The sequence below is a fragment of the Dasypus novemcinctus genome, chromosome 7 (assembly GCF_030445035.2).
Source record: "Dasypus novemcinctus isolate mDasNov1 chromosome 7, mDasNov1.1.hap2, whole genome shotgun sequence".
NCBI classification, from domain to species: Eukaryota; Metazoa; Chordata; class Mammalia; order Cingulata; family Dasypodidae; genus Dasypus; species Dasypus novemcinctus.
In genome coordinates, this window is record NC_080679.1 from 2,345,262 (window position 1) to 2,358,318 (window position 13,057).

General features: G+C 60.6%; 1 protein-coding gene across 1 annotated transcript; it reads left to right on the top strand.

Annotated features, from left to right (window-relative positions):
* The first annotated feature begins 200 nt into the window (after positions 1–200).
* On the top strand, positions 201–3,789 carry LOC101418251 (aquaporin-12-like). The gene is made up of 3 exons (XM_058301287.1): positions 201–807; positions 2,973–3,089; positions 3,584–3,789. Exons 1-3 carry the CDS (start codon positions 201–203, stop codon positions 3,787–3,789), a joined length of 930 nt encoding a protein of 309 aa, XP_058157270.1.
* The last annotated feature ends 9,268 nt before the right edge of the window (positions 3,790–13,057 follow it).

The following is a 13,057-nucleotide window of genomic DNA, read 5'->3' on the forward strand; positions in this document are numbered from 1 at the left end:
GGAGGCGGCGGCCTGGGGGGTGGACCCTGCGGGCCCCTGGCTCTGCGCCTGCTCTGGTGGCCGGGGCTGGGCTAAGGCCGCAGCTGTGGCTTCCCAGGCCCACGGACAGGTGGACGCTCCCACGGCTCGGTGACCTTGGGCCGCTGGAGGCCGCCGGCCCCGATCGTCCTCGGCCGCGGTCCCTGCACAGCGTCTGCCCGATGGCGGCCCTCAGCGCGTCCCTCGCCTTCTTCGTGGCCACCTTTGCCCTCTGCGAGGCGGCTCGCAGGGCGGCGCGGGCCCTGCTGCCGGCGGGCGCCTACGCCAGCTTCGCGCGGGAGGCGGTGGGCGCGGCCCAGCTCTGCGCCTGCTGGCTGGAGATGAGGATGCTGCGGGAGATGGGCCCCTGGGCGGGGGGCTTCGGGCCCGACCTGCTGCTGCTCCTGCCCTTCCTGCTCCTCCTGCTGCACGGGGCGTCCTGCGACGGCGCCGCCGCCAACCCCGCCGGGGCCCTGCAGGACTTGCTCCTGGCCGAGGCGGCGCTGCCCGGCACGCTGCTGCGGCTCGCGGCCCAGGCGCTGGGCACGCAGGCCGCGGGCGCCCTGACCCGCCGCTGCTGGGCCTGGGGGCTCAGCGAGCTGCACGCGCTGCAGGCGCTCCTGGACCCCCACTGCGGCTCGGCGCTGCGCACGTCCGTGCCCCACGGCGCCCTCGTGGAAGGCGCCGGCGCCTGCGTCCTCCAGCTGGCCCACCTGCGCCTGCGGCACCGCCCTGCGGCCTGCAGGGTGCCGGCCCTGGCCCTGCTGGGCACCGCCGCGCTCCACGCAGGTGAGCGGGCCTCAGCCCACCCGCGCCGCGGGCCTGGGGCCGCCGGGGGAGGGGCTGCCAAGAGGAGGGGCTGCAGGGGGGAGGGGCCGCCGGGGGGAGGAGCCGCCGGGGGGAGGGGCCACCAGGGGGAAGGGGCCGCTGGTGGGGAGGGACCGCCTTGGGAAGAAACGCCCGGGGAGGGGCCGCCGGGGGAGGGGCCGCCAAGAGGAGGGGCTGCAGGTGGGAGGGGCCACCGAGCGGAGTGGCCGCCTTGGGAAGGAACGCTGGGGAAGGGGCTGGGGAGGGGGGCTGCCGGGGGAGGGGCCGCCGGGGAAGGGGCTGTCAAGGGGAGGGGCTGCAGGTGGGAGGGGCCACCGGGGAGAGGGGCCGCCTTGGGATAGAACGCCGGGGGAGGGGCTGCCGGGGAGGGACTGGCGGCAGGCTAGGGCCGCGTGCCTGGAGCTTGGCATTCCCCCGGAGCGAGGGGCGGCTGGGGGCGCAGAGCGCCGCGGGAGGCTGAAGCCCCTGACAGGTCCCCCCTCCAGGTGAGCGGCCCCACCCCCGATCTTCTGCTTCTCCCAGGAGACCTACACCTGGGGAAGGCGGGCGGGGAGTTTCGGGACAGCCCTACTCGGATCCGGGGACCCCCAGACTCCCCTCCCCTCTACCTCGAGTTCTTCTTGTGGTCCTTCCAAAGCCCCCCACCCCAGCCAGGCTCTGCTCGCCCCTACGTCACCCAGGAGAAGAGCAGCACCCCTCCCCTCCTGCCCCCTCCTGCGACATGACCCCACCCCAGGCTGAATCTCTTGGCCAGCATTGATGGGTGCCCTGTGAACCTGGCCTCCGGCACCACCTCAGCCTCAGCCAGCGCCGCTGCTGTGCCTAGGACCCCCAGACCTGCCCGCGGTCACGTGCCTGGGTCACCTGCACTGGCTGGGGTGTCTGCCCTGATGACGGGAGCGGCTTCCCAGAGACGAGGAAGTCGGGGTCTCCCAGGAGTCTGCAGCAGACCCCCCCAAACAGGGAGGAAGGCATGGGGCACCCTGAGGGGTCGCCCACTGGCCAGCTGTCCCTGACCTGGGAGCAGAGCCCGGAAAGAGTGTGCAGGGGGCTCTGCCCGGGCCGCCCAGCTGCTGACCCCCGGCAGCTCCCCAGCGTTCTTTGTGTCGGGGCCTCCCCTGGCGCGTCCTCGTGGGGTGGAGCCCCTCTGCTGCCGGACAGTGGGGGAGGGGGCAGAGGCAGGACAGCCTCCCAGGAAGGAGAGCTGTGTCCCCCCCCAGTGGGGCATGGAGAGAGCCTCCCACATGGCGAGAGCTTTGGAGAAGTAACATCCTAGAAAGGTGTGGGCGGCTGGGGGATTTAAGGAGCAGCGCCTCGTGCTCAGGCGCTGGGGACGCCTGGGGGTGGGCTGAGCTCTCCGAAGATTCCTGGGTGGTCCTGGGAGTCCACCGCTGAGCAAAGAAAGCAGCCCTGTGGCTGCTGCCCACCAGCCGGCCGGGGGCACCACTAACCTGTAACACAAGAGCCCCAGGGGCCCTGGGGAGCAGCAGGCTTGCTACAGACAGGGTTGTGGGTTGGCTGGCCTGCTGCCCCGTGACCCCACAGAGCTCCTCCTGAGTACCTGAGTCAGGTGCGCACACCTGCCCAGAGCCTTCAGGGCAACATCCAGCTGCGGCCCCTGTCCATTCTCCATGCGGGTGGCTCAGGGGTCCTTGTACACATCGCCCCTGCCCTGCCCCAAGGTCCAGCTGCCAGGAGCCCCAGGCTTCCTGGGGTGCCTCCCAGACCTGGCCTGGGCCTGAGGACGCAGACCTGGCTCCGGCCGCTTCCCCGGGGGCCCGCGGCTGTCCCACGGCACCCTCTCCTTGCATTCGCGCCAGGGGGCCAGGGCTTCCCTTGGCGCTCCCTCACTCCTGCCCTGTCCCCAAAGACCACGTCTCCTGGGATGGAGGTGTTGGAGAAAAGAAAGGGCTGCGGCAGCTACGGGGGCGAGGGCAGGACGAGGGTCCGCCATCCTCGGGGAGCCCCTGTGCCCTTTGGCCCTGGCAGAATAGCCCTCACCTTTGTGTCTCCACCAGTAGAGGGGGATGGAGCTGGGCTGAAGACCCCTGAGTGGGGGCCCCGCCTGGCCCGGGCAGGTAGGAGCTCCCGAGCCAGCCGCCCGCAGCCTGTGCTTCCGTCCACAGCCGGGCCCTTCACAGCTGCCTTCTTCAACCCCGCCCTGGCCGCCTCCCTCACCTTCCAGTGCTCGGGGCACACCTTGCTGGAGTACGCCCAGGTGTACTGGCTGGGGCCTCTGACAGGTAAGGGCGGCCGGGGCGCCCTGAGCCCAGCCCCACCTGCACGGTCCCCTGCCTAGTGGAGCCCAGGAGGGTGCCAGGTGGGGTGGTGCCCAGAGCCGTGGCTGCAGCCTGCGCCAGGGCCACCTGGGCAGGGGTCAGAGCCCGGGACGGGCAGACAGCCGGGAGGAAGAGGGGCCCCTGGCTGCTGATGCCCGAGTGTGCACGGAGGGGCCCTCTGAGGAGGGGGCGAGGGTCCAGGCGGGCTCTCCAGGGGCCCCTTGTGCAGCTGGGAGAGGGGGCTCTCCTCTGCATTGGTCCAGTGGGGGGTTCCCGGTAGAGACCCTGCCCCTGGGCAACAGGCCCGTCCCATTCTGGGGTGAGGGCAGGTTGGGGCTGCCCCTGTACCCAGCTAGGGACCTGTGCTCCCTGGCCCCGGCTGGGGCGGGGCGCTCTGCGGGAGCCCCTGGCTGGCTGCACCCCGAGCCCTGCACTGAGCCCGAACCCCTCCCCTGCAGGCATGGTCCTGGCCGTCCTGCTCCACGAGGGCAACATTCCCCTGCTGTTCCAGAGGAACCTATTCTACAGCCAGAAGAGAAAGTACCGAACCCCCAGGGGGAAGCTGGCCCCCGAGCCTCAGGAGCCCCAAATCCCCACTAAGGGACAGAGAAGCGGGGAGACTGGGCGGAGCAGGGTGGGGCGGCTGCTGCTGCGCTCCAGCTGACCCAGCATGCTCCCGAGTGAGCGCGACATGAGGGCTGGCGCCCTGGCAGCCCCCGTGACCTCCAGAGCTGGGGAGGGATCAGCTCGGCCCCCTGCCTCCTCCTGGAAACCATTCCTCAATAAACCTTTCTCAGAAGTACCCGTCTCCCTGGGCCTGACAGGGGCTTCTGGACGGGCCGGGAAGGAAGGAGTGGGGCAGGTGGAGGGAGAGCCCTGGGGAGGGGAGATGCAACTCTGCCTCTTTTGGGCCTGCCGTGTTCACCGACGGGCAGGGCCGGCCCATGGAGGATGGCAGGGCTGGGCTGCTCCTGCCCACCAGGCTCTCTTCCTCCTAACTACAGAGGAAGAACAAAAGGGGACCTTGAGAGGAGGCGGGGGCAAGGTGTGTCCACCTGGACAGAGGCACGAAGGGCGGGGGGCTCCGTGGAGGACACCGGCTGCCCTGGGCGAGTCGAGCAGGCACAGGGCAGGGAGGCCGGCCGGGGCCGCAGCCACGCGGGGACAAGCCGGCGTGGGGCGGCGGCGGCAGGAGCACGCGCCCACGGCGCTGCGGGCCCTGGGCTCAGGGCAGCCGAGCCTGCACCTGCCGCGCCCCTGGCACTCCGGGACACCCCGGAAGGTTCTGCAAAGCCAGGCGAGCCCCCGCCCGTCGCTGGGGCCTGGAAGTCCGAGCTCCGTGCTCCTGGGCAGGCTGTGTGGAGCCTCCGGCACTTCCTCTCCAAAGACCCAAGCTGACGCGGAGCCGTCCTGGCGGACCGAGGCCCTCAGCTGGTGTCCTGAAGCCACATCCACCGAGGCCCGCCCCGGTCGTGGGGGTGGTCAGCAGGCCCTCGCCTGGCTCTCCGTGCTGGGGAAGGACGAGTGGGAGGGCGCGGGGGAGCCGGGAGGGCTTTCCCAGGGGCCGTGGGCCCAGGCCACAGCTTCCCGGGTGCGGAAGGGTCCCCTGTCGGCAGGCCCTGGCTGACCGTCCCCCCTGGAGGGCCCTCCCACTGAGCCACCTCCTCCTGGCTGTGACCCTGGTCCAGTGTGAGCTGGAGCCCTCAGGGCTACGGCCACGAGTGAGCCCAGGAGGTCCTGGGGCCTTCCAGGCCAGGGAAGGTGGGCGCACGGGGTGGGGGGCGGGGGATGGGGTCCACCAGCTCCCCTCGAGGGGCCGGTGTGGGAGCAGGGCCGGTGCTGGGGTGGCCGTGCTTCCTGACCGCTGGGGCTGGGGCTCTGACCCAGAAGGTCCAGGAAGAGGCAGGGGTCATGGTCCCTGCCCGAGGCTGCTGGTCGGCCTGAGGACAGAGAGGGAGGGCACAGACTTGTGGGGAGGGTCCCCCAGCATGCCCCCCTCCAGCCTGAGTCCACCTGCAGGAGCACGGCGGGCCGAAGGTCCAGAATCCGGGCCGGGTGGCTGCGGGGGCTCCTGATCACGTCTGCATGTCCAGGCAGAGCAGGTGGGCTGGCGGGAGAGAGACCACCGAGGACCCCTGCCCCCGCCCCCTCCCTCCCTGCCTCCGCGGCCTCTCCTGTCCCACCTGTGAGCACTCACCTCCTCTCCCTCAGTCTTCCCTCGCAGGTGTGCAGGTGTGGCTGTTTGCCAGGTGAGCCCAGCTGAGGGGCTGGGACAAAGGACCACCTGCGGTGGGGGAGGGGTTGTCCTGCTCTGCGCCCTCCTGTGTTCCCTGCAGGCTGAGCACGACCCGCCCGGCCTCAGGCCCCACTGAGAGCCTGTCCACATTCATTCATTCATTTGTTTATCCCCCCAAAGCACCCACTCATGGAGGCTCTGAGTGGGCGCCGGGAGAGCAGCAGAGAAGGCGGTACACCTGCACCGCGCCTTCCACCAAAGCGGCCCCGTCGCGTGAGCTGCCCGTGCCGAGGAGGCTGGGGTATCAGCCAGAGCCCCGAAGGTCGTGGGGTGCTGACCTGGTCAGGGGTCAGGGAGGGCTTCTTGGAGGAAGCGGCCTTTGAAGGGCACAGAGGCAGATGGGACAGAACTGTGGAGAGGCCCTGAGGCCAGGGGAGGCGGCCGAGGGGTCAGGGCAGAGGGTCCGCAGCCCCCGGAGGGGCCCAGGCACCGGGCCAGGCAGGGTCGGGCCCACCCCTAGGACTCCCCGACCTGTACCCCTCCTTGGCTTCAGGCCGGGCCACCTGATGGGCTGGTTCAGCCACTGCTTCGCCCCGCTGGGCCGCGGCCTCTGGCCCCACTGCTCTGAGCGACCCTGCTTCTTGGGAGTTATTAGAATGATCTAGAGAGTTTAGAATCTCTTCCTTTGAGAGCTGCTACCACAGAGCAAAGCCAACATCCACAGCTTAGAAGAAGAAATGAAAATGCAAGGTTGCCACATTCGATGAAAAAGAACATGATTTTCATATGATGCTTAGGATGAATGATTGATACAAAAGAGAACCTGAATATTAATTTTCCTTTCCTGTTGAGGCTACAGTCATGAAATGCACAAACCGGTGTTTGGAATTTGATACAAACCACGCATCACTTTCCATTTCTTGTAGAACCTCCACAGCTTACGGGAAATGTCAGAGGAAGCATCAAAATGCCATTGAGGGAAACGGATGTGGCTCAGCCAAATGGGCTCTCGTCTACCATATAGGAGGTCCAGGGTTGGATGCCCAGGGCCTCCTGGTGAGGGCAAGCTGGCCCACGTGGCGAGCTGACCCACGTGGAATGCTGGCCCATGCAGGGAATGTCACCCCACGCACGAGTGCCAGCCGACACGGAGAGACACAGAGGAGAGAATAAGAAGATGTAGCAGAACGGGGGCAGAGGTGGTGCAAGAGAGTAATCGCCTTTCTCCCACTCTGGAAGGTCCCAGGATTGGTTCCTGGAGCCGCCTAATGAGAAGACAAGCAGACATAGAAGAACACCAGCAAATGGATATAGAGAGCAGACAAATGGGGGGAATAGGAATAAATAAATAAAAATAAATCTTTAAAAATAAAATTTTAAAATGCCATTGAATAAATATACATTTAGAACTCACTGCACACACACGGACTGGTACAGAGTTAAACTGCTCAGAAATCTTGTTGCAGAGGATCTCCCCCTACACTTGTACTAAAATGTACGTCTCCAACTAGCTGTAGGAATTTCTCGTCCGCACAGCCTGAGAAGCGCTGACCTGCTGGTAGCCACGGCCCCAGCAGGAAGAGCCTTCTAGAAATGAGGAACTGTCAGCAGTGAGCGGCTCTCTTGCATTTGCCACGAGCGACTCACGCTGCTTTCAGTGACAGCAAAGGAAAAGAAGTCGCCCGAGTGGAAACTGTGAGGACCCCGGAAGAGGCTTTGCAGGAGAGGGACAGCAGCCCCTGACCAGGCCAGGCCACGTCGTGCTGGACGCCCCGGAGCCTGAGCTGTCAATCACCTCGGGCAGGGACTTGGGTGGGAGTCACGTAGGCCTGGTGTCGCGTCCCGAGGCTCTCCCAGGCTGTCTTAAAGGAGGAAGCGCTGCGATAGTCCCCCTGCGCTATGGGGCGTCCTGCCCCGCCCCCGGGTCCCCCCGCCGGCCCAGGGCCCCTCCGGGAACTGGCGCAGGTAGAGGCGTCAGGTGAACTCAGCACGGGCATGGCCAGGCCGGACAGGTGCGCTCGGTGGCCACGTCCAGGCCAGGCCGGAGCTCGCAGCCCACGACGGGCGCCAGGCCGTGGCTCAGCGGCGCCGGCTCCCGGCCTTCCGTTGGGGGAGGCAGGTGCGCGCCAGCTGTGCCCGCCCCCGAAGCGCCGCCACATCCCGCCGCAGGCGCGCGGGGCCCAGGGCGCGCAGCCGGGCCCACAGGTGCGGGGAAGTGCGCGCGCAGCGCCGGGTCCAGCACGTTCCAGGCGCGCGCCCTGCGCTCCATGCGCCCCTCGAGGAGGTGGTGGCCAGGGAGGCAGGTTAGTGTAGGGAAAGGGGGCTGGGCCCCTGAGGACAGGGCTGGGAGGCCCTGCCTGGACCCCCTGCTATTGAGAAAGCTGGAAAGACCCCACCTAGACCCTGTCCACAAGCTCCCATTTGGAGCTCTTCTCAGGGTCAATGGGGAGCCCCCCCTCACCTCTAAAGGAAAAGCCTCCCTGTTGGCCCCCTGAGAGCTAACAGGTGGGGAGTCAATCAGAACAGCAAACAGCTGGGACCCCTCCCAACATGAGGAAAGGGGAGGAGAACGACCTTAAAAAGGCCTAACCCGGGTCCCATGCATGTCTAACCCTGTAGCATGCTCACAATTGGATTGTGTATTTACCTCTTTTGTTTCTTAATAACTCTTTACTCTGTTGCCTACTGTAGGGGCATGGAATTCCCACTTGCCCCTCCCACTAGTTATTTGTGTAGATTGCTGGAAAGGTGGGGTGGAATTGGCCAGCAGTCCACCCTGGAAGGTTCCGCTACAGTGCACACGGGGCGAGCGTAGTAGCCGTCAGCCTGCACCTGTGCAGCTGGGAGCCCACCTGCTCCCCCCATCTGCACGTACTCACTGCTAATCATTTGCTAGGCCACGTGCACCCTCCAGCTGCTCTATGCGTTGGTCGGCCCCTTCTTTTTACTGCCCGGCCCTTTGTAACCTTTGTCTTCCCACTGTGCCATGCAGCAGCTCCCTGACGTCTGTTATCGGGATATGTGAGTAAATAAATGGCGTGACAGCTGCTGGCCTCCCCACGTGGTGTCCGTGGCATATCCAAGTATTTGGTCAGCCTTCCCGGGCTTGACCTTCCGCACTAAACCTACCCTGTAGCTTGTCCTTAAGCTCTTTCATGTGACGTAGCCAAGAACCTAGAAGCCCAGAACCCAGAGCCTTCTGTAACCTATTTGGTGAGCCAGCCAGGAGACAAAGATGCAAGTAAGGCTCTCCAGCACCGCGTGAAGAGTGCTGAGTTTGGCTTCATAATCAAAGCCTGTCTGTGCCCTCTTGTTTTTTTTAAAATCCCAAGACTCTCACCCTGGGCTGTGCCCAGAGGTTTGTTCCACACTCGGCCCCCAGGAGGCCCCGAGATTCCTGTTTGTCCTTTACCTCCAGGGACCCTGAAGTTGTTTGCCGCAAGCCACAGAGCAATTAGTCTCTGTTTCTGGACACTCAGTCCCTGGCAGTGGTAATAAAATGAGGTGTCTCTCACAGACACTTTCTAAGGCCCTGCAAGAGGAGGCCAAAAGAAAGCTCCCTAGCCAGTCCCTTTCCCAGTGGAAAAGCCCAGCTTGGAGGCTTCAGTCTGGAAAGCAGACCCAGGTGTCTCCCGAGACCTCTAAGCCTGTGGGGTGATGAGGGATATAAGGCCCCAAACTGTGGAATGTGGGGACAGCGAGCAGGACTCCCGACTTTCAGGACACTGGCTCAGGGAGGATCCACTCAGCCAGGTCTAGCAGGGGGCACCACCAAGACTGACGAGTGCGCTTTCCTCCCCTAGGATAATGGCGGCTTCTCCAGCATTCCAGCACCTCCCCATTGTGGTGTCTTCTCAGGAACTGGGACAACCTGCCTACTGGGGTTCTAAAAAGAAAGAGGCTAATCTATCCTGCCCCACCATGGGGCTGCAGTACAGCCAAGAGTGGGCTCTGTTTGGGACCCCGAATTCCAGTGAAACCTGTGTGAGAGAGAAGGGAGGACAGAGAGGGTGACCGTGTGGTCAGGTCTCCTTAAAGGGATGAGGAAATGCACTGCCAAACCGGTGATTATAGTAAGCTCAGGATAAGGACTCAGGGGGACCTGAAGACCCAGCCTTGCTCAAGGAACGCTGGTAGAGGCATAAACATACCCCCTGGCGGGTCCTGACTCAAGAGAACGACAGAGCCTCCTAGGAACTCTATTAGCTACTCTGCCTTGGAAATCTGGAGAAACCTGCAAAAAAAATTATCCTTGGCCTGAAATTTCTATTAACTCCCTTTTAGAAACAGCCTTCTCAGCTTTCAACAATCAAGTCCACGCTGCCAAGATGGAGAAGGAAAGAGCAGCAGGTGCAGGGGCTGGGACAGGCTCACCTTTAAACTGTCACCCTTAAATGTGCCATCCCCTCAGGCCATCTGAATCCAGTTTCCACATCAGAGGGACCTGGGCCCGGCTGCCTCGCCAGGACTTCTGGGACCTTGCCCCAGGGGAGGACGGAAAGGGCCTGAAGCCATGCTTGAGATGTCAGCCAGGCACCTTGGGTGACTTTATGTTGCAAGTAAGATTCCTTAATTTCTTTTTTTTTTTTAAAGATTTATTTATTTATTTAATCCCTCCCTCCCCCAGTTGTCTGTTCTCTCTGTCTATTTGCTGCGTCTTGTTTCTTTGTCCGCTTCTGTTGTCGTCAGCGGCATGGGTAGTGTGGGTGGCGCCATTCCTGGGCAGGCTGCACTTTCTTTCACACTGGGCGGCTCTCCTTACGGGGCGCACTCCTTGCAGATGGGGCTCCCCTACAGGGGGACACCCCTGTGTGGCAGGGCACTCCTTGTGCACATCAGCACTGCACATGGGCCAGCTCCACACGGGTCAAGGTGGCCCGGGGTTTGAACCACGGACCTCCCATGTGGTAGACGGACGCGGACGCCCTAACCACAGGGCCAAGTCCGCTTCCCCCTTAATTTCTTAATGAACACGGGAGCCCCTTATCTGTTCTGAACTGCTACTCTGGACCTCTCCAGGCTCAGTTGTGCCTCATGGGGGGAGGGAATGGGGAATTGAGGTCAAGGCCATTTACTAAGCCTCTTCCCACCTCCAGCCCATGATTTGAAAGGTTCCTGGCTATTCCTAGCTCCCTGCCTATTCCCTTGCAACTCTCCAATTCTTCCAGTGAAAAAGCCTCGCAGGGCTTTACCCCTTGAGGGAGAGCTCTAATGGGATGCTGCCCCAGAGCAGCCCCAGCTCATGTCTTATCAGGGGCAGGGCTTCTCTGGATGCCTTAGCTCCCTTCCTAGGAACTGCATAGTGATTTTCCTGAAGGAATGAAGCTGTAAGGAACCGCATGAGGTTTCTGCCACAGGTGGACACTGAGAGAGCTTCATGCGAAGGTGATTCTAAAGTCAGGTCTTTCCCTAAGCTAAGGAAGTGTGTAAAATTCTCTCTTCCATTCTAAACTGGGCTTGCTTTGTCAGTGTACTCATGCCCAGGAATTTATAAATCAGATTTGGGGTCACCTGTTACAAATTGGATAACGGATGAAAGTGAAGCAGGCTAGTGAGATAGGGAATCAATAGAAGGATCTGGAACTTTCCAGATGGACGAGTGCTGGAAGACCCCCACCCCCAAGATTCTGCTATCCAGAACAAGGACTTCCTCTGGAAGCAAGGAAGAGGGGCTTTATCCTTGGGCCCTCACAGGGAATTCACGGGTGGGTGATCAATCAAAACAGCAAGCAGCTGGAACCCTCCCCTGCATTGGCAAAGGGGTAGAATGTAATAGTTTATCAAGCGGACCTCGAGGCCTGCACACACCCGCGCTCTTACCTTGGACCAGTTCCTGCCCTCTGTGCCCTGCTCTCGCCATTTTTCCTCTGCCATGTGGCCAAGCAAGTAAACCTGGGCATTTATAACCTATAATGGGGAATGGCAGCCTCTAAATCAGCCCTCTTTATCCCTTTTCACCCCTTCCTCTCTACCTGGGCCCCCTGCTCTGTTATTTTCTCCCATTTCTCTTCCCTCCCTACCTGAATAAACTACTGGCTTAACTCACCCAGTGTACTCTTGAAAATCATTTCTGCAGCACAGCCAAGAACCTAGATAAAATCCAGTAACATATTGTGACCTAAAAATGGGTCTTAAATGTCAGTATTATCTTGCAATTGGATTTGATATATAAAAGAAATCACAAGTGGAATTAGTTCAACTGCTGCAAAAGCCAAAAAACTTAGCTATGTTAATGTTACTAATAAAACAGTTTTAGTTGCTTAGCTAGTAAACAAAAGTGCCCAATTTGGTATTCTTAGAAACTGTAAACAAGAGTTAAGATCATGATATAGATACCTTTATATTATAAAAGGGCAAAAACTGAAATTACTGTAACAGGGTGGACTTATCCCCGGACCTATTATTGTTATGGAAATCAGACTAATTTTCCTTTGTGGTTACTTCAGATCTAGCCTCACCCTTGTGGGTGCTTGCTGTAGTAATGGTAATTATAAACTGAACTTACCTTTGATTATGGGTATTTGGTATGGTGATGGTATTCTTAGACTTATTTACCTTTGTTTAAGGTTACTTGAAGTCAAGCTACACCCTCCTGCATGTTTGCTATTTGTTGTGGGAAACTGTCTAACCTGTTTGTTATAATGTTATAAATGTTACACCTGTTAAATGTAGCAGTTGTTCGATGTTGCAGTGGTTCCCTGTTATTGTACATGATGTTGCAGTTCAGATAGCAAACAGATGCTTGGTAGTTTCCCAATAAATGCGATGGGAAAACTAGGGTTGAGGCTCTCAGTTCTAGAAGCTGTGAGTCCCCTGGTCCCAGGTTTGTCTCCCCTCTTGTGTCTCTACCTTTATTTCTGTGTTGCCTTCCCTTCGAGCCAACCTAGTGTGAGCTGAATGCAGCAAGTGGCGCCCAGCGTGGGGCACGAAGGAAAGAAGGCTCGAAGAAAAGAAGGCTGCAGCAACTGGTGCCAGACCAGGGACCCAAAGAGAAGGATTGCCTCGAGTGAAACAAATGCTGGTGTAAGAGCGCAGAGCCCTGAGTGGTTTGGAAAGCCTTCGAGAAGTCCTCGAGGGTTTCTTGTATTTCCCCAGAAGACAGAGAGCGGAATCTACACCTTCCTGGCCGTGTCAGCGGCTGCGGGACTGTGGGGACAATCCTTCCAGACCAGCGGCTGCAGGGAAGCTGCGGGGCCGCCCGGCGCACATGCCGCAGCTCAGGAGAGTTTCTGCACAGGGACACCATGAAAAGGACTTGCAGAGCTGTTTTGAGAAATGAAAGAGCGTCCTGTGTAGGTACCAGCTCATCAGATAAAACCATACAATGAACCCATGAACACCAAGAGACGACAAAAGTTCCTGTGGGACCCAGAACCTCCGGTCATGCAGATGGAGAGATGGACTGGACGCTGGAAACTGCCCAGTTGGGTCTCATTCCAAAGACGTCAAAGTATCTTAACTACAGAACTTGTTCAAGCATGACATCATAAAGCAAGTACGACTTGGGGACAGAAAGACTAAGAAAGAAATTGAGAGGAGGAGAATTGGAAAAGAAATGTTAAAGCAATGAAGAATTCTAGATTAGTAAATTTAAAACTGCTTTTGTGCTTAATGGTTGTTCAGTGTTATTGTGTATGTGCTGTGATTGTTCCAGTGTGAGTGAAAGAAAAAGAAAAAAGAAAAAAAAGGGCAAGTG